Source organism: Mercenaria mercenaria, unplaced genomic scaffold (assembly GCF_021730395.1).
Source record: "Mercenaria mercenaria strain notata unplaced genomic scaffold, MADL_Memer_1 contig_878, whole genome shotgun sequence".
Taxonomy (NCBI): Eukaryota; Metazoa; Mollusca; class Bivalvia; order Venerida; family Veneridae; genus Mercenaria; species Mercenaria mercenaria.
Window position 1 is genome coordinate 36794 of NW_026463788.1, and position 20108 is coordinate 56901.

Here is a 20108-nt window from a genome sequence, read left to right on the forward strand (position 1 = left end):
CCAAACTTGCACACAACTTGTATCACCATAAGATCTTGATTCCTTTTTATACGCCTGAAGGGACATATTATGTTATCGCCTCGGTGTCTGTCAGTCTGTATGTCTGTTGGTTAGCAATTTCCCTTCTGCTCTGTAACTGTTGAACCCGTTGAAGGATTTCAAAGAAACCTGACACAAATGTTCACCTCATCGAAACAATGTGCAGAGCGCATTTGGATGGCTCACTTCAAGGTCAAGGTCACACTTAGGGGTCAAAGGTCATATGACTTCTTTTATTCGACGCCGCCCTGAAGGCGGTGTCGAGTATATGGGATACACTTTTATTTCGGACCCTGTAAAGATGGTAATGAATAGTTTCGGAGTGATACACTGAACACAGTGAATAGTTTGTAAAAGGATCAACGATATTGCACAATACATTTTAGTGAATAAACAAAACATGGCAAAAAGAAAACATAAAAAATGTATGTAATGCAACTTATTATGTGATTTAAAACAATGCTATCTGTCTTTCCTCTCCTTATTTGTAGAGCAGAACATATTTTTTTATTTACAATTTCGTCAAAAATGTTGATCCGATTTATTGATAAGGGAGGTTACTCTGTAAGTCAAGTTTTCTATTTCTATTCTTAGCATGACCTACTTACCTATCTCATTTTCTATAAATAGAACACACCGCAGATATACCATACTGTAACGCGTGAATCGCCTGGACAAGGGAGCGTTCGTGTATTTTACAACTTCGAAGAGAATATTAAAAAATATTGAAAATTACAATTTGCCTGCATAAAAATTCCTTGGAAAAAAAACGTATTTACAAAGTAAATAAAGGAATCAATAAGCATAGATATGTTGAAATGAACGAAGGAACTGCCGCTGTTAACTTATTTTTAACCTTTTTGTCTTATTTTCTTTGTTGATAGGTACAGTGATGTAATTTCAGAATGCGCACACTTTTGCAAATTCCTATTTCTATTTGTTTTTTTGTTTTTGTTTTTTTTCTTCTTTCTTTCTTTTTTTTTGCTTATGTGTCATATAGATCTACTCATTGTTTACAGATATACACTGTCAACTAAGGTGTGCAATAGGCTAAAGAGCATTTGGCTGAATTTGTCAGTGACAAGTTAATACTTCTTTAAATGCGGTTAGATCGAAATATCAAAAGCCATGGGACCATAACTTATCAAAGCATCAGTGACTTTAAAATAGAATTCCTTGTTGAATTTTTATGTTCATTGATCTTATATGACTAGTCAGTTGCTCTGGTTTTATTAGCTCACCTGTCACATAGTGACAAGGTGAGCTTTTGTGATCACCCTTCGTCCGTCGTCTGTGCGTCCGTCCGTCCGTCCGTGCGTGCGTCAACAATTTCGTGTCTGCACGATAGTGGTTTCATTTATGATTTTATTTTAACCAAACTTGCACACAACTTGTATCACCATAAGATCTTGGTTCCTTTCTTGAACTGGCCAGATCCCAATATGGGTTCCAGAGTTATGGCCCCTGAAAGGGCCAAAAATAGCTATTTTGACCTTGTCTGCACGATAGCAGCTTTATTTATGATTTGATTTTTACCAAACTGGCACACAACTTGTATCACCATAAGATCTTGGTTCCTTACTTGAACTGGCCAGATTCCATTATGGGTTCCAGAGTTATGGCCCCTGAAAGGGCCAGAATTAGCTATTTTGACCTTGTCTGCACAATAGCAGCTTCATTGATGATTTTATTTTAACCAGACTTGCATATAACTTGTATCACTATAAGATCTTGGTTCCTTTCTTGAACTGGCGAGATTCCTTTATGGGTCTCAGAGTTATGGCCCCTGGAAGGGCCAGAATTAGCTATTTTGACCTTGTCTGCACAATAGCAGCTTCATTTATGTTTGAATTTAATCAAACTTGCACAAAACTTGTGTCGCCATAAGATCTCAGTTCCTTTGTTGAACTGGCCAGATCCCATTATGGGTTTTAGAGTTATGGCCCCTGGAAGGGCCGGAATTAGCTATTTTGACCTTGTCTGCACAATAGCAGCTTCATTTATGATTTGAATTTAATCAGACTTGCACAAAACTTGTGTCGCCATAAGATCTCAGTTCCTTTGTTGAACCGGCCAGATCCCATAATGGGTTCCAGAGTTATGGCCCCTGATAGGGCCAAAATTAGCTATTTTGACCTTTTCTGCACAATAGCAGCTTCATTTATGATTTGATTTTAACCAAACTGGCACACAACTTGTATCACCACAAGATCTTGGTTCCTTTCTTGAACTGGCCAGATTCCATCATGGGTTCCAGAGTTATGGCCCCTTAAAAGTCCAAAATTGTCTATTTTGGCTTTTGCAGCCATATAGAGACTTCATTTATGGTTTTATTTGATACAAACTTCCAAAATATCTTCAACAACAATAAATCTTGGATTCCTTGACAAATCAGATCCAATCGTAGGTTCCAGAGTTATTTTATATCTGATTACCTGCCCTGATTGTAATCAAAATGGATTTATATCAGTAAGTATTTATAGGACTTATTTGAAATTTCATTATTGTCATTAGTTGGACTGAGCCAATCAGGGTAGATAACTATGGACTGATTTTATGTCAAATTACCTCCCTTTATTTCAAATTAAAATGGGTATATCTTCGTAACTAATGAAGATACTGATCTAAAATTGCATTTGTCAACAGATTTATATGGCAGATCCTTCTTTTGTTCACTTACAATAATTTTCTTTTTAATTACTTCCCTTTTACATTACTATAAATAGCTTATTTTTAGTAACTTTTTTATTATTGGCTGTAGGGAAAAACCGAGACCGAGACGGTACCTCCAATTTTTATGTGTATTTTGACATATCTGTACCTTTTAAGAATTTTTTTTTCTTTTTGGTTAAATTTCTTCCCTTTGTTGTTCCTGTCCTTTGGACTTAGATATTTTTTCTGAGGACAAGAAGTGCAATGATAACGGGTGAGCGATATAGGGCCATCATGGCCCTCTTGTTATATCTTGTTACTTGCTTCTTTTTTTTCTTTTTTCTTTTTAATTTAATAGATAGTTTTTGTATTTGTCCATTCCTGACAAAAAAAAATAAAATAAAAAAATAAAAATAAAAAATAAAAACATTTTCATTGAAATATTTTCTACACTTTGGCAGTGGGTTATTATGCTTGCTAAATTTCTTGTAATATTAGATTTGAACTAGACACTGACATACTCCTAGTAACCTTACAGTTCAACGAGGACTTCAAGTTTATCGTTCGTCCGGGAAAAAAAATGAATTCTATGATATTCAAAAGTATATAAGAAAGATTCATGCTTTGTGAATAGGGGCAATATAGAGATTATTTATGTTATATCATTCTTTTCTTGGACAAAATTTTTGGTTGTTTTTGGCAAGGGAAACAGTAAATTGCTGTGTATAATCTGCATTCTGAAATCTATAATGTAGGTGACTAAGGTCCATAAAACTTCATCAGTAAATAGAAAACACTCATTACATTACATGATAATAAAAATAATGGTTTCTGTGAACCACAACTTTGAAATAATTTCAACATTTCCTCATTTCCCAACAAACTGCATTTCTGTGAAACTTCATACACACGCTCCTGCATATAAGAACTTTTCACAGGAGGTGACCTTAGTTAGTGAAATAATTACTTTAATTTTGTATGTAAAGGGACCACCTACTCGCAATGTTAATGTCATTGCAGGTAGAGGATTTGTATTGCATGGTAAAACTTTTCTATCATGTTTATTCTTCGTGTTTTAAACAGTTTATAACATATATTGTTTTATGTGCTAATGTTGATAACTTGTAGCCAGTCAGACTAATAAAGTAATGATTAGGTGATTTCTCATATTGCAATAAATGTACTTCAGACACAACACTTGGCGGCGTCTTTAATGCTTGCATCAGTGAATTTCCTTGTGTGTATATTGCTCTGCATTTGCGTCGATTGCAGTGCTCTTGTTTATATTTGGCAGATCCTTCTTTTGTTGACCTACAATAATTTTTTTCAGTTACTTCCCTTTTATGTTACTATAAATAGCTTATTAAGTAATTTTATTATTATTGGCCGTAGGTAAAAAACCGAGACCACTTTTCTGTGGTACAACATGGATGGTACCTCCAATTGTTAGGTGTATTTTGACATATCTGTACCTTGTAAGAATTTTTCATTTCTTTTTGGTTAAATTTTGCCCTTTGTTGTTCCTGTTCTTTGGACTTCGATATTTTTTCTGAGGACTTAGATTTACTTTTAATTTCTTCCCTTTGTTGTTCCTGTCCTTTGGGCTTCATCAGTCAAAATTTTGCTCGATGTAATCCTTTGGGCATAAAACTACGTACTGGCCTGATTTGAAAATAATTTTATTTGAAGTAACTTTAAGAAAATTTCAACTATATTTTCTCATAATTCTTTTGATTGATCTGGATTATGATTCTTTGATCTTCTTGTCCTTAAGTGCAGTGATAACAGGTGAGCGATATAGGGCCATTTTGGCCCTCTTGTTTTTAATTACTTCCCTTTTACGTTACTAGAAATAGCTTATTTTTAGTAACTTTTTTTTATTATTGGCCGTAGGGAAAACACGAGACCAGTTTTCTGTGGTACAACATGGATGGTACCTCAAATTTTTAGGTGTATTTTAACATATCTATACCTTGTAAGATTTTTTTTTCTTTTTGGTTAAATTTCTTCCCTTTGTTGTTCCTGTCCTTTGGACTTAGATATTTTTTCTGAGGACCTTCTTGTCCTCAAGTGCAATGATAACAGGTGAGCGATATAGGGCCATCATGGCCCTCTTGTATAAATCTTGGTAATACCCCCTCTCCTTTAATTAGAAAGCATTTAAAATGCAAAACATTTCTTTTGATTTCAGTATAATTTCTAGTTTTACAGTTGCATTTAAATATACTCGGATATTTTGACTAAGAATTAAAGCTAGCTTAGAAATTCATTATACCCCCACAAAACAAAGTTTGGGGGGGGGGGGTATATAGGAGTGAGCTTGGCGGTCGGTCGGTCGGTTTTGCATGGTTTCCGGATGATAACTCAAGAAAGGATTGACCAATTGAAATAATTTTTGGTACACAGGTGTAACATCAGAAAATACAGGTCAAGTTCGAGTTTGGGGTCAGTAGGTCAAAGTTCAAGGTCACAGTGACCTTGAACAGTTAAACGGTTTACGGATTATAACTTGAGAACGCTTGGGCCTAGGATCATAAATTTTGGTACACAGGTGTAACATCATGAAATGCAGGTCAAGTTCGACTTTGAGGTCTGTAGGTCAAAGGTCAAGGTCACAGGGTCTCGGAACAGTTAAATGGTTTCCGGATGATAACTTGAGAACACTTTGGCCTAGGATCATAAAATTTGGTACACAGGTGTAACATCATGAAATGCAGGTCAAGTTTGACTTTGAGGTCTGTAGGTCAAAGGTCAAGGTCACAGGGACTCGGAACAGTTAAATGGTTTCCGGATGGTAACTTGAGAACGCTTGGGCCTAGGATCATAAATTTTGGTACACGGGTGTAACATCATGAAATGCAGGTCAAGTTCGACTTTGAGGTCAGTAGGTCAAAGGTCAAGGTCACAGTGACTCAGAACAGTTAAATGGTTTCCGGATAATAACTTGAGAACGCTTGGGCCAAGGATCATAAATTGTGGCACACAGGTGTAACATCATGAAATACAGGTCAAGTTCTTCTTTGAGGTCAGTAGGTCAAAGGTCAAGGTCACAGTGACTTGGAACATTTGAACTGTTTCCGGATGATAACTGAAGAATGCTTGGGCCTAGGATCATGAAAATTGATAGGGAGGTTGGTTATGACTAGCAGATGACCCCTAATGATTTTGAGGTCAGTAGGTCACAGGTCAAGGTGACAGTGACCCGGAACATTTAAACAGTTTTCGGACAATAACTTGAGAATGCTTGGGACTAGGATCAGGAAACTTTATCTGGAGGTTGGTCATGTCAAGCAGATGACCCATATTGATTTTGAGTTCCAAAGGTCAAAGGTCATTTAAACCTTTAACGGACAATAACTTGAGAACGCTTGGGTGGAGGATCATGAAACTTCACAGGGAGGTTGATCATGACTAGCAGATGACCTCTGTTGATTTTGTGGTCAGTAGGTCAAAGGTCAAGCAAGGTCGGCTTTGACATTGGCTTAGTTCTGTGACAAGGCCATATTGTGGGGGTATAATTCGTCACTTGTGACAACTCTAGTTTGTTTCTGTTCTATCAGCAAAGGGTGGTAATAGTAATTTTGCAAACTTGTATGTTTATAGCATTTATACCTAAGCTAGAACAACACTATTTTGGATGGCAATTGGGATAGGATAGGGAAAATTCAAATATTAAAAATACCACCAGTGAAAGGCTTAGTTAAATTTACTTTACCCTGCTAAACATGTCCATCTTTCAATTTAACATAAACTGTTAATAGGGGCTTTTGCAAAAAAAGATACTGACTGAATGGTGAACAGTGCAGATCTTGATCAGATTACACAGAAGTCACTAGGTTGATCATGATCTACTTTTGTAACAAAGGCGAAATCAGTCTTATCCAGTATGAGAAGGGTTAAGTGCTCACTGAACATGACTAAGTGTGCATGATCAGAACCATTATTTGACCAAAAGATTATCTACCCTGGAAGATGAATGTCATTATTTGTTTGTTTTTAGCTCACCTGAGCACGAAGTGCTCAAACATGAGCTTTTGTAATCGCCCTGTGTCCGTCGTCCGTCCGTCGTCGTCAACAATTTGACTATTAATACTCTAGAGGTCACAATGTTGGCCCAATCCTAATGAAACTTGGTCAGAATGTTACTCTCAATTAAATCTTGGATGAGTTCGATATTGGGTCATCTGGGGTCAAAAACTAGGTCACCAGGTCAAATCAAAGGAAAAGCTTGTTAACACTCTAGAGGTCACAATTTTGGCCCAATCTTAATGAAACTTGGTCAGAATGTTACCCTTAATAAAGTCTTGGATGAGTTTGATATTGGGTCATCTGGGTTCAAAAACTAGGTCACCAGGTCAAATCAAAGGAAAAGCTTGTTAACACTGTAGAGGCCACATTTATGACTGTATCTTCATGAAACCTAGTCAGAATGTTAGTCTTGATACCCTCAAGGTCCAGTTCGATATTGGGTCATCTGGGGTCAAAAACTAGGTCACCAGGTCAAATCAAAGGAAAAGCTGGATAACACTGTAGAGGCCACATGTATGACCATATCTGAATGAAACTAAGTCAGAATGTTAATCTTGATGATCTATAGTTCATGTTCAAATCTAGGTCAGGTGGGGTAAAAAACCAGGTCACTAGGTCAAATCAAAGGGAAAAGCTTGTTAACACTGTAGAGGCCACATTTATGACTGTATCTTCATGAAACTTGGTCAGAATGTTAATCTTGATGATCTTTAGGTCAGTTTCGAATCTGGGTCATGTGGGGTAAAAAACTAGGTCACCGGGTCAAATCAAAGGAAAAGTTAGTTAACACTTTAGAGGCCACATTTATGACCATATCTAAATGGAACTTGGTCAGAATGTTAATCTTGATGATCTTTAGGTCAATAGGTCAGGTGAGTGATACAGGGCCTTCATGGCCCACTTGGTTTTTGTTGTTGTCAATATAAGAATAATACACTGTTTTGTTTTTTTTAGTTGTTTTTTTAGAAAAAAAAATGTGTGTAGATATGGCTCAAAACTGTGTATAGTAGAGATGGGGATTATGATACCTCGGCCAGAACCATGCTTTTCTGATAATTTGCAGTCATTGGTAAAATATTTGTTTCTGATTTCAGATATATACCAGAATGGTCAGTATGATTACACACTGCTGGAGAGGGAAAATGTCTGCGTAAACTTCAATGCATCAGTTGCAGAACCAGCATGTGTTGTTTACAGAGTATGTCATGAATTTTCAAGTAACGATCCTAATTTGGACTTTGCTGTTCTTCGAATAACAAACCCAGTGCAGCTACCTAAGAAGATGTTCCTAGATAAGTACAGTTTTGACAGGTTACAGGCAAGAATGCTTTCAGGCATTGGATATGGACACCCTGAACAAGACAGTAAATGCAAAAAAAGTTTAGATCCTAATTGTCAAATTATTAATGCAATAATTGATAGAATCAGAGAATGTAGAGCATGGCTTGAGGAAAATTTCATTTATTACCAAAATGCAGTTCGTCATAATGGTATAAATCCTGAACTTGTTGATAACAGCTACATAGGTATTGATACCGTACACAACATTTTCTTGGATATTACCATGCAGCATGGGGGCTCTGGGTCTCCATTTCTTGATAACAATGGAAGGGTTGTAGGCATCCTTACTCATGGCCATCCTGAATTTTGTTTCAAATTGCCAATGTTGATTCAACTTAATTTCCCAAAAGAAAAAAAATTTGAATCAGTGTTGAGACTAGATTATGTCTATAATCACATTGTTGAAAGAGATCCAGAGCTTGCAGGTAAACTTTTCGGATATTAGATTATTGACCAGATTTGTTGCAGTCTTAGGACTTAAATAAAAGGTGACATAATGCTCTGACTTTGCATCTAGAATTGTATATTTTTAGCATGAAATTTCTGTTCTGTACTTCTGATTGGTAAAAGCAGATGATATGGCATCCACAGTTGGTTTCTTTTAAAACCTGGATGTCATAATTTTAGCCTAGTTTTAATGAAACTTGGTCAGAATGTTTGTCATGATAAAATCTGAGCAAGTTTCATTATGGGTTATCTAGAGTCAAAACCTAGGTCACTACAGAAAAACTCTAGAGAACAACATTGTTAACCATGCAAGGACCTAACCTTCCACATGAACACTATATGAAACCTGTTCAAAATGTAAATCTTTTTGAAATCTGGGCTATTTTGATGAGCAGGCCATCTGGATTTGCACACTAGATAAAAGGTATGTCACTAGGTCCAATCTTTTTTCACTCTAGTGGCCATACATTCTACCAGATCTATATATGTCATTGAATCCTGCTTTATTAAATCCAAGACATTGTCTTAATGGGTTGTCTGGGGAAAAAAACAGTAGGTCGTTAGATCAAATCGTAAAAAAACCTTGTTAACACTCTCAGTCATATTTTCTGCTTGATCTAAATGAAATATGCATTTAAACAATGTTTGTCTTTATGAATCTATGGCAGGTTATCTGGCAATCTTCATGGAACTTTTCTTTTCCATGTAGTTACCGGTAGGTACTAAACACAGTTGAGGCCTCCGTGGCTGAGTGGTTACAGTCGTTGACTGAATCACTTGCCCCCCATGATGTAGGTCCAAGCCTCACTCTGGGCGTTGAGTTCTTCATGTGAGGAAGCCATCTAGCTGGCTTACAGAAGATCGGTGCCCGCTCATGATGAAATGATGCATGGAGGGGCACCTGGGGGTCTTCCTCCACCATCAAAGCTGGAAAATCGCCATATGGCCTATAATTTTGTTGATGCAATGTTAAACCCAACAAAAACAAACTAAACACAATTGTTTAATCCCCCGCCGTGGCGGAGGGATTATAGGAATGGTCTGCGTCCGTCCTTCCGTCCGTAACAAAATCGTGTCCGGTCCAGATCTCCTAAACCCCTTGAAGGATTTTCATGAAACTTGGGTCAAATGATCACCTCATCAAGACGATGTGCAGAACCAATGAGTCAGTCATGCCGGCTCAAGGTCAAGGTCACAACTTGGGGTCAAAGGTTTGAACCTTCCATTTTGTGTCCGCTCTATATCTCCTAAACCCCTTGAAGGATTTTCATCAAACTTGGGTCAAACGATCACCTTATCAAGACGATGTGCAGAACCCATGAGTCAGCCATGCCGGCTCAAGGTCAAGGTCACAACCGAAGGTCAAAGGTTTGAGCCTTCCATTTCGTGTCCGCTCTATATCTCCTAAACCCCTTGAAGGAATTTTATAAAACTTGGGTCAAATGATTACCTCATCGGAACGATGTGCAGAAATTATGAGTCAACCATGCCAGCTCAAGGTCAAGGTCACAACTAAGGGTCGAAGGTTTGAGCCTTCCATTTGGTGTCCACTCTGTATCTCCTTAACCCCTTGAAGGATTTTCATCAAACTTGGGTCAAATGATCACCTCATCAAGAACTCATGAGTCAGCCATGTCAACTCAAGGTCAAGGTCACAACTGAAGGTCAAAGGTTTCAGCTCTGTATCTCCTAAACCCCTTGAAGGATTTTCATGAAACTTTGGTCAAATGATCACCTCATCAACATGTTGTGCAGAATTCATGAGTCAGCCATGTCAGTTCAAGGTCAAGGTCACAGCTAAAATCAAAGGTTTTACCCTTTCACTATCCATAGCAGTGGCGGGGGATTTAGCTGTCTTTCAGACTGCCTTGTTACCTTTTGTGATACAATTTGTCACGACATATATTCAAGGTCAAATAGTCTAAGGTTAGGTAAGCGACTGAACCATCTTCTGGAGCTTCACATACATATACTTGGTTAAACCTTATTTCATTCATTTTCTTATGGTAGCATGAATACAGTATACCATAAGTAAGAGTTGGACAGGAAGCTATATTGCCCTCTCCATCTAATGTATACTTGAGAATCATTTATAAGAGATAAATGTTTGGACCTGCACAGACTTCTTTGCTAAGTAAATGGCCTAGGGACCTTGGTTTTAATGATTTGAAAATTAAAGTTGCTTTATGTGTTATAAATTGTAAGCTATGTAGCTGAAGTGTCTTAAATAAGATGTTTGGCAGAATAAATTGTTGTACATTAAAACTTGATAGAAGCTGGGTCTGACCCACTACCTCTGATCGTTTAATAGATCAGTAAATTTTGACATTAAATTCAGTAAATTTTCTTCAACAATTCATTTTCATGCTATTTGTCAGAACCTATATAAAAAAAGGTATACATATTCTGGATTGGCTGTTTTAGGTTTTAGCTATTCTGTTATTAATAATATACTAGTTTTATCAAATTTAAATTTCAAACAAGTTTTAAATAAGTTTTAAATATTGATTTAAATGAAAAATAGACCACAAAAATTGTTAAACATTATGTCATTCACAAACTTTAAATATCATATGATGCCAAAGAAATCAGTGATTTTTATGTGAAGATAATTTGCTGATCTCTAGTGTTTAAAATCGTTAAAAGTAGGGTAAGGATTAAAAAAGTCTTGCCAATTAGTTGTTGCTGATATAATTTGTTATTGATTTATGGTTCATGAATGATTACGAAATAATGATGGTGCATGTACATATGTATATAATCAGAGGGACATGTAATATAATCAATCAAAGGGGGATGACTGTATATAATCATCTCAAGGGACATGTATATAATCAATTAAAGGGGTATGCCTCAAGATGTATGTCACAATATCAAATTTGTTTTTAAAGCTGGTATATATATAAATTAAAAAAAACCATAAATTAATGTAATTTAAGTTCATTCAGTCAAACTTTGTTTGCATGAACTCTAACTAATGATAATTCTGACAACACTCTTGATTCCATCTCAACTGGTTCCTGCAAAATCCATATAAAGTGTATATTGTTTGACCCCAGAAAATTTGAACACCGATAATTCAAACTCTTGAACTAGATCAGTATAGTGTATTTCACACATTTTCCCTCGAACAGACAAGAACTGTTTGCATCAGTTGACTTGTGTCATAAAATTAACTTTTATTAATTACATTAATTGACAGGCGTTTATAGGTGCATATTTTATTGCAAACATATTGCACACAAATATACTTCGTAAAAAATAAATACCGTAATAATTCTATTTATAGCCCATGCTCTAATAAACGCCCAGTCCCGACTTTTTGTAAAAAAAAACAACGGCCTTTTTTAAGAAAAAATTTTATTGCAAACATATTGCACACAAATATACTTCATAAAAAATAAATACCGTAAGTTGTTATTTTTTTTAATAAACACATGTACCACTATGGTTGCCAGAAAGTTTTAAAGATTGTAGGTCTCGTTACAGCATAATAACAGTTAGATGTAAAGACTAGTCTGAGTAAAATTATGCGAAGTATTTTGTTTGTATTGATCATTGCATACATGCTGTATACAAATATTCTTTGTAAGAAATGAAGAAGTTGTTATCTTTATATAAATATTATATTTGAAACACATGTACCATTTTACAGTTTTGATTTGAGGAACCAGGTGCACATTTTTGTGTAATGAGCCAAAATCTCAATGGCTCATACTACCGATAACTCTTCCGTACTTCATGTTTTTATTTCGATGTAAATGAGATGTTAAACCAAAATTTGTAGTCCTGTTTGGCGCCATATAACCTATACTGTGTTGGTGCACCGTAAAACCCAAATAAAAAGAAAACTACCGATAACTCAAACAAATTTTGTTTTTCCCCAGCGAGTATTTGTGAAAAAAGTTTGACTGTAATTCATATATATATTTTTTATGCCCCCGAAGGGAGGCATATAGTTTTTGAACCGTCTGTCGGTCTGTCAGTCTGTCGGCAATTTTCGTGTCCGGTCCATACCTTTGTCATCGATGGATGGATTTTCAAATAACTTGGCGTGATTGTGTACCACAGTAAGACGACGTGTCGCGCGCAAGACCCAGGTCCGTAGCTCAAAGGTCAAGGTCACACTTAGACGTTAAAGGTCATTTTTCATGATAGTGCATTCGTGTCCGGTACATATCTTTGTCATCGATGGATGGATTTTCAAATAACTTGGCATGAATGTGTCATATTTCATGATAGTGCATTGATGGGCATGTCCGGTCCATATCTTTGTCATTCATGCATGGATTTTAAAATTATTGGGCATGAATGTGTACCACAGTAAGACGACGTGTTGCGCGCAAGACCCAGGTCCGTAGGTCAAAGGTCCTAAACTCTAACATTGGCCATAACTATTCATTCAAAGTGCCATCGGGGGCATGTGTCATCCTATGGAGACAGCTCTTGTTTATTATTTTTTACAGATAAATTTCTCATATTTTTTATCAAGTCGTATTGTACACAGTGGGACTGTCACAATAGATAGCTTCCCTACCTATTTTACAGACTTCGGGAGAGCATTTATAGATAAAATGTGCAAATATCTCAATGAATCTTTATGTGTTTTACTCTTTATTTAGATAATCATTTACCATTCTTAACAAATGTTATTAAACTAAGAAAAGATAGATCTTGAGGCCTGTCCCTTTAATGTAGTGTAGATCTGCTGAAGACTTATTGCTGTGTTTTTGTGTATTGTTTTTATATTGACTTTAATTTTTTACTGTGTTTTAATTTGTCTGTTTTATATAGACTTTTGATTATTTAAACATGTTTCTACTAAAAATAGTTTTTGAGGAATTCTGTTATAACATTCTCATTTCTTTAATGTTTAATTTGAAAAGTGGATTTTGGTTGAAATCGATATTAACTAGTTACATGCATAAATATGGAATAAACTTGGGTTTGAGAAAATATTTAAATTCAGTTGATATTTTATATAGAACAAGATTAGCAGAATGTTCAAGATTCATTTATTATACTGGGCAGTGTAAATAAGAGGAAAGTAGGAATAAAACAACTTCTAGTATATGTGAACAAAACTCATTTTGAAGCAGTATTTCAAATAAGTTGAAAAGTTACTATGTTTCATTATCCTCATACATTGACGCTTTAGTCGAGGTTTTGAACAAAGCGAAGGCTTCACGTTCAAATCACAGGCTTCTCCCATTGGTCTTTATCCCTAAGCAAGACCCTTCTGTCTTTTTGAAGCAGTTGTTGCAGCTGTAAATCAGAACCAGCAGATTGCTGGGTAGTTGGGGTTAAACATACTGGTAACTGGTTTTATTAAATCTTATAGTATTGCACAAAATCTCCACAAAGCTTTCATTAATTGTTTCATATTGTGTTTGTAAATAAAGTTGACCTTTATCTCTTCCATGAAGCTGACAGAGATTATTGGTTTTGTCACCAGACACTTCTGAGTGGTGTAAGGACTGTCATATCCATCCCGTATATGCATTTTTGTACCCCCCCCCCCCCCCGACAACAAAGTTGTAAGAGGGGGTATACTGGTTTCAGGTTGTCTGTCTGTCCGTCTGTCTGTCTGTCCGTAGACGCAATCTTGTGCGCACCATCTCTCCTTATCCCCTTGACAGAATTTAATGAAACTTCACACAAGTGATCAGTACCAACAGTAGTTGTGCATGGGGCATGTTAGGTTCTTTTAGGAAAATTTTTTGCAGAGTTATGGGACTTTGTTTTTTTGTTACTATACTTTATACATAGACACAGTCTTGTGCGCACCATCTCCCCTCATCCCCTTGACACAATTTAATGAAACTTCACACAAGTGATCAGTACCAACAGTAGTTGTGCATGGGGCATGTTAGGTTCTTTTAGAAAAAAATTTTGCAGAGTTATGGGACTTTGTTTTTTTGTTACTATACTATATACATAGGACACAATCTTGTGCGCACCATCTCTCCTTATCCCCTTGACAGAATTTAATGAAGCTTCACACAAGTGATCAGTAACAACAGTAGTTGTGCATGGGGCATGTTCCGTTCTTTCAGAAAAAAAATTTGCATAGTTATGGGACTTTGTTTTTTTGTTACTATACTATATACATAGACACAATCTTGTGCACACCATCTCTCCTCATCCCCGTGACACAATTTAATGAAACTTCACACAAGTGATCAGTAACAACAGTAGTTGTGCACGGGGCATGTTAGGTTCTTTCAGCGACAAAAATTGCAGAGTTATGGGACTTGGTTTCTTGTTAACATACTATGTACATACAGTCTGCATATGCAATCTTGTGTGTGCCTAATCTACCAAACCCTTGTACACAATTTAATGAAACTTCACACAAGTCATCAGTACCAACCCTAGTTGTGCATGGTGCATGTTACATTCTTTTAGATAAATATTCTGCATAGTTATGGGACTTTGTTTTTTGTTACTATACTGTATACATACAGTCTATATATATACTGTCCACATAATTATGCAATCTTGTGTGCGTCAAATTGCAATGTACTGTGTCAGTGCATGCGGGGGGGGGGGGGGTACATTCATCACCTTTAGTGATAGCTCTAGTTAGTTTTGTTTATAAAGTTTACAGCTACAGAAGAAATGACATAATATATACACAGGTGCATATAATGAATAATCTCAATACATCCAAAGAATGCATTGAATGTGTGTAAAAATAATGTCCTATGGGAAGGTGTAATTTATTTTTACAAGAGTATGGTTAGTTAGTGCCATGAATGCAACAGATTTGGAGAAGTTGAGATTTCAAAATGCATAATTGTCTACTCTTGTATTTAGAAAAGCATTGTAGTAAATGAATACTGTTGCTGAATGTTATATTAGATTTGTTTGCTTTACATAAACTTGCATGTTTTTAACTTCAGAAGAAGGTTTTACAAGTCTATTTAGAATGTATATAGTAAAATTATGTTGAAATTTCTTTGCTTGGCCTTTACTAGTATCTATTTCTTGCATGATTTTTACATGGTAATATATTAAAGCTGTGGTGTTCTTTATTATGATTTTATACACAGTATTTATCTTAAATGTGAAATAGAATGGATTCCCATAACTTGAATATTTGATACAATTATTCCTTAACAGAGCTTTTTCATTAATTTGGTGTATGATTGTTAAGGAATTGGATGGGTTGTTATAGGAATTTCTTGAATTGTAAAACTATTTTACATTGTAGTTTTGAATTAATCACCAAATTTGATATTTACTGGATATTACCTGTTGTAAAGGTCAACCATTATTGACCACAAAAGTTAAGAAGATTGAAAATTCTTTTGTAAGCTCAGACACATTAAAGGGACTAGACATTTGTACAGGGATTCCTCCTCCCCTCCCCACATGCACACACATGGAAAATATACCTTTCCATTACACAAAAATGACTCCAGATATCATAATGGTCCTATTTATAGAGATCTTTAGAAAGACTCCCACATTTTTTCCATGCAGAAATTTATGGAAACAATCTGTCACAAAAATAGACTTCGGTAGGCATTATAAATTATGTTTTTATGGTAACATATCCTTAAATTAACTTTCGTATTTGTGCAGAAAAAAGGTTGTTATGTGGTTTATATTCTTAATATAAAATTCACGCTTTGTGAAACTAAATTTACGATTTCTGTTGATAAAATTGTAGAATATTGACTTTTGCTTAAGTTTTTCATTGCTTCTGATTTAGAGGATATGTATGTAAAAGTCTAGCTGTTGGTAGAAGTGAATATTTATTCATGTATATTGGATAAATTATTTATAAGTGTACTTTTTTGCTTGATTGTTCTTTTTACCATAGAATGATGTACACATATATTCATGAGTCAACACAGACGATGATGTTTCATTCTTTAATGAATATTGATATTATAATGAATATTACTATTATTGTTAAATAATGATATGCTATTTATTATTATGAAAATCCATTTGAGATGAAAACCAGATATAACCAGACTTAGTTGTAAATACCGGTAGTTGTTTCATAATTTCCTTCTCTTGAAGCAGCACACATCTGCAGTTATTTCTAGCATTTGGAAAAATAATGAGATGTGGTAAAATAAAAAGTGAATGATTTGATGAATTTAAATGAAACATTTAGATTTAAAGATTACGTACATATATGTATTCTCCTAAATTTGTTGTAAAACCTTTTACCATGTTAGTTGCAGTGTACAATTTTGGTGTAAAATGAAAAGATTCTCCTATTTCTTTAAAAGGTACATGCAAAGTATCACATGCTATATTTGTCTATGATTATATAGAAATTTCTGAGTTGATTTTTTCAAAGACATCTGCATGTGAAGAGGAGCTTCATTAAGGAAGTCCACCCATTATGACAGCTGGCAATGTATATATGTAACTGAAATGTCAAGTATTAATGGCTAAGAATGCCAAAATTGAATACAAGATTACATAATCACACTAAAAGTCCTGATTTTCATGAGCATATTAAACTTTATATTACGTTATTTGCAAGTTTGATGACAGTTTAGTCTCGCCAAAGCAGAGTCACTGTGATTGGTTTTTGACCAGTTTACTTATATATATAGTTTTTCTTTGTAACATCTGTTCATATTTATGCAGTGTGGTTACGATAAATTGTCAGATTTTCATTCATTTAGCCTTGTAACTCAAATTTCATGATTTTTTTATTGATATGGTTTTGCATGTATATATATATAAAGAAAATTGTGTAATTATTATACAATTGCCACTGAGTTGCCACTTAATATGTTAGTTAGAATTGTTCCATTTGTATTGTCTCTTGTTACATCCAGGTTACAATTTTGTTATTATTCATATAGGTCTTTCATATTTATTAAGTTTTTCTTCAGTGATATTAGTGTGAGATTTTTATCTAGTGCCAGTAACTCTTTTGAGAGGTAACTGGTAAGTAAGATGCAAATGTTCTGTTACAATAAACATTTGTAACAATTTTAGGAAACAGAACCATCAGTTTTTCCTTACCTTGATTTATTCTACTTACATCTGTTTTACCCAAACGTCTGATAAGAGTCCACAGTTCTGATCCAAGCTAATTCAAATTGCAGATTAAATTATCCGCATTTTCTCGTTAGATTTAATGTTATGTAATTGTAATCACATATAAATGAAATGAACCGTTGTGAGTAAAATGCTGCTTAAATTTAAACCTCTATTGTTGTGGAGCCCGCCCGCTTAGCTCAGTAGGTAAGAGCGTTGGTCTACGGATCGTGGGGTCGTGAGTTCGATCCTCGGGCGGGGTGTATGATCTCCTTGACTATTTGATAAACGACATTGTGTCTGAAATCATTAGTTCTCCACCTCTGATTCATGTGGGGAAGTTGGCAGTTACTTGCGGAGAACAGGTTTGTACTGGTACAGAATCCAGGAACACTGGTTAGGTTAACTGCCCGCCGTTACATGACTGAAATACTGTTGAAAAACGGCGTTAAACCCAAAACAAACAAACAAATCTATTATTGTGGGTTATGTGCCTGAAGTCATTGGGAAAAAAAAACAACATTAAATGATGGACTGATAAATTACAACATACTGTAAAACCATTTAATTTCTTGGGTCTGAAATTTTGTGGTTTTGGTAAAAACGGCAATTTCATATGGATATGAATTCGTGGATTTCAAGTTTTGAATATAAAATGAATGGGAATTTTACTTGTTAGTTGGACTTAAATTTTGTTGATTGATGCAACCACGAAATCCACGAAAATTATTCCCACACGAATATTAATGATTTCATAGTATCATGAATGTTTGCATTGTTTCTACACTAATCTAAGAGGGTTAAGCTGTTGTGCAGTTAGTACCCAGGTTGAACCTGCTGTTATTGCTGCTGTTTGTTTATCATCATTCTGTTACATAAAACATTTTATATTTTGTATGTTATCATTGTTTTGACAATCTTCTTAGAGCTAAGAAGGTTGTACCTACTGTTGAACCTGTATTAAGCAACCAGTTAAGGGAGTAAAAATTTCTGACTGCTAAAGACAGATGGTTTCTCAAGAAAAAATTATATATTAGAACAAAATGTTAATACCGGGAGTAAGCTAACTGGCTTATAGCGAAAGTGGCTGCTTAATACAGGTAGCTGATTGTATTGTACTAACAGTAACCTGGTTGCCTCTGCTGTGATTGTGATGATAAATGTAAAGTTATGATATATAAAAGGTGTGTAAGCATTGATTTGAATTTTCACAGTATTTAGACCACTGTTAAGGTGGTATACATGTATCTTTGTCATACTGATCTGGTCATCCGTTTTTGCATAATTATATCAACTGTATTCTCATTTTTACATTTTTTTGCAACTTTGCTATAAAATTATGTGCTAAACAAAATAAAAAGGTATGATTCTGTACTGTGTTGTTATACATTATACTTAACTTCATGAAACTATTAGCCCAAATCTGTAATCTTGAGAAATTATTAACTGCATAATAAACTATGTTGCGTTCAGGTGCAGATTTATGTTTCTGCCTAGGAACCAATGTGTTATGTACATGCAGGTAAATGACCACTGTTAGCTGTGTTTGTACTGTATATTTTAAGCAGCTACTGACCAGCCAGATAGAATATTAAAACTACCTGCACTAAGGCTACCAGTTAGAAGACCTATATTCATGTATATTCTAAACTACATTGAAATTGCAAATGCAGAAAGTTTGATCCCAATTCTTACACTAGTTTTCCTCAAAGTATACTGCCTGGGGCAAAACATTTTGTTAAATACTTCGAGCTTTCAGGGTTGAGCTACATGTCATGTTCAAAGTCCATGCTTTTTCCATGGCACTCGTGTATATAATGGACAAATGTTTGTTAAAGTTTATCACCCAAGGCTGTATTTAATAAAATTAAGATAGTAGTAGACAATCTGATGCCATTTCTTAACAACTGTCCGTTGCATACGATTTGAGAGGACATGAGATACAACGTATGGGTCAAAACTGAAAGTCACAATGTTACCGCCCCCCGCGCCCCCCCCCCCCCCACCCTTTGTCTCTATATATGGTTTATATGTGAATTTATTTTTCATGAATTCATTAAAAGCATCTAAAAGAAATTTTACCCTACTATCATAGCATGTGACGGATCCCTGTGGCCTAGTTTGAATTCATGTATGTAATTTAGATTAACAGTTAAGTTCAATCTGTATGCTATGACCAAATACTCGCCTTTCTATTTAATTGTATGAATAGGTGCAGTATTATTTACATGAGATAATATCGCTAAACGTCAATAAATATTGCGCAGGTTAATCAATTGTGTCTTTTTTTAGTACAGGAAAGCCCCAAGTGTTACTAAAAACAGATTTTCGGAATTCAGAAATTAAATATCTATATATGTGTGGTATAGTTTGTACTGGGAATACATATGCTTCATTGTGTCTGAAAGGGCGGATGGAACGTTATTCAACTTAAACGAAAATTTTGTTCACTGGATAAGGATATTCATCCAAGAAGGTACATAATTTTCACTTTCTAAATTTTGAATAAAAAATGTAGTAGATACAGGTACATGTAAATTGGATATCTTATGAGTTTTTTTGTGCGCCCCCCCCCCCCCCCA

The 20108-nt window shown here is 35.2% G+C and overlaps 1 protein-coding gene across 1 annotated transcript in view; it reads left to right on the forward strand.

Annotated features, from left to right (window-relative positions):
• The window catches only part of LOC128554927 (uncharacterized), a gene marked incomplete at its 5' end in the record, with an annotated part of 53541 nt that extends 34643 nt beyond the window's left edge, over positions 1 to 18898 (forward strand). Inside the window, one exon of the mRNA XM_053536260.1 lies at positions 7815 to 18898. Within this exon, the coding sequence (XP_053392235.1) occupies positions 7815 to 8506 (692 nt within the window). The remainder of the gene's footprint in view (positions 1 to 7814) is intronic.
• Between the last annotated feature and the right edge of the window lie 1210 nt (positions 18899 to 20108).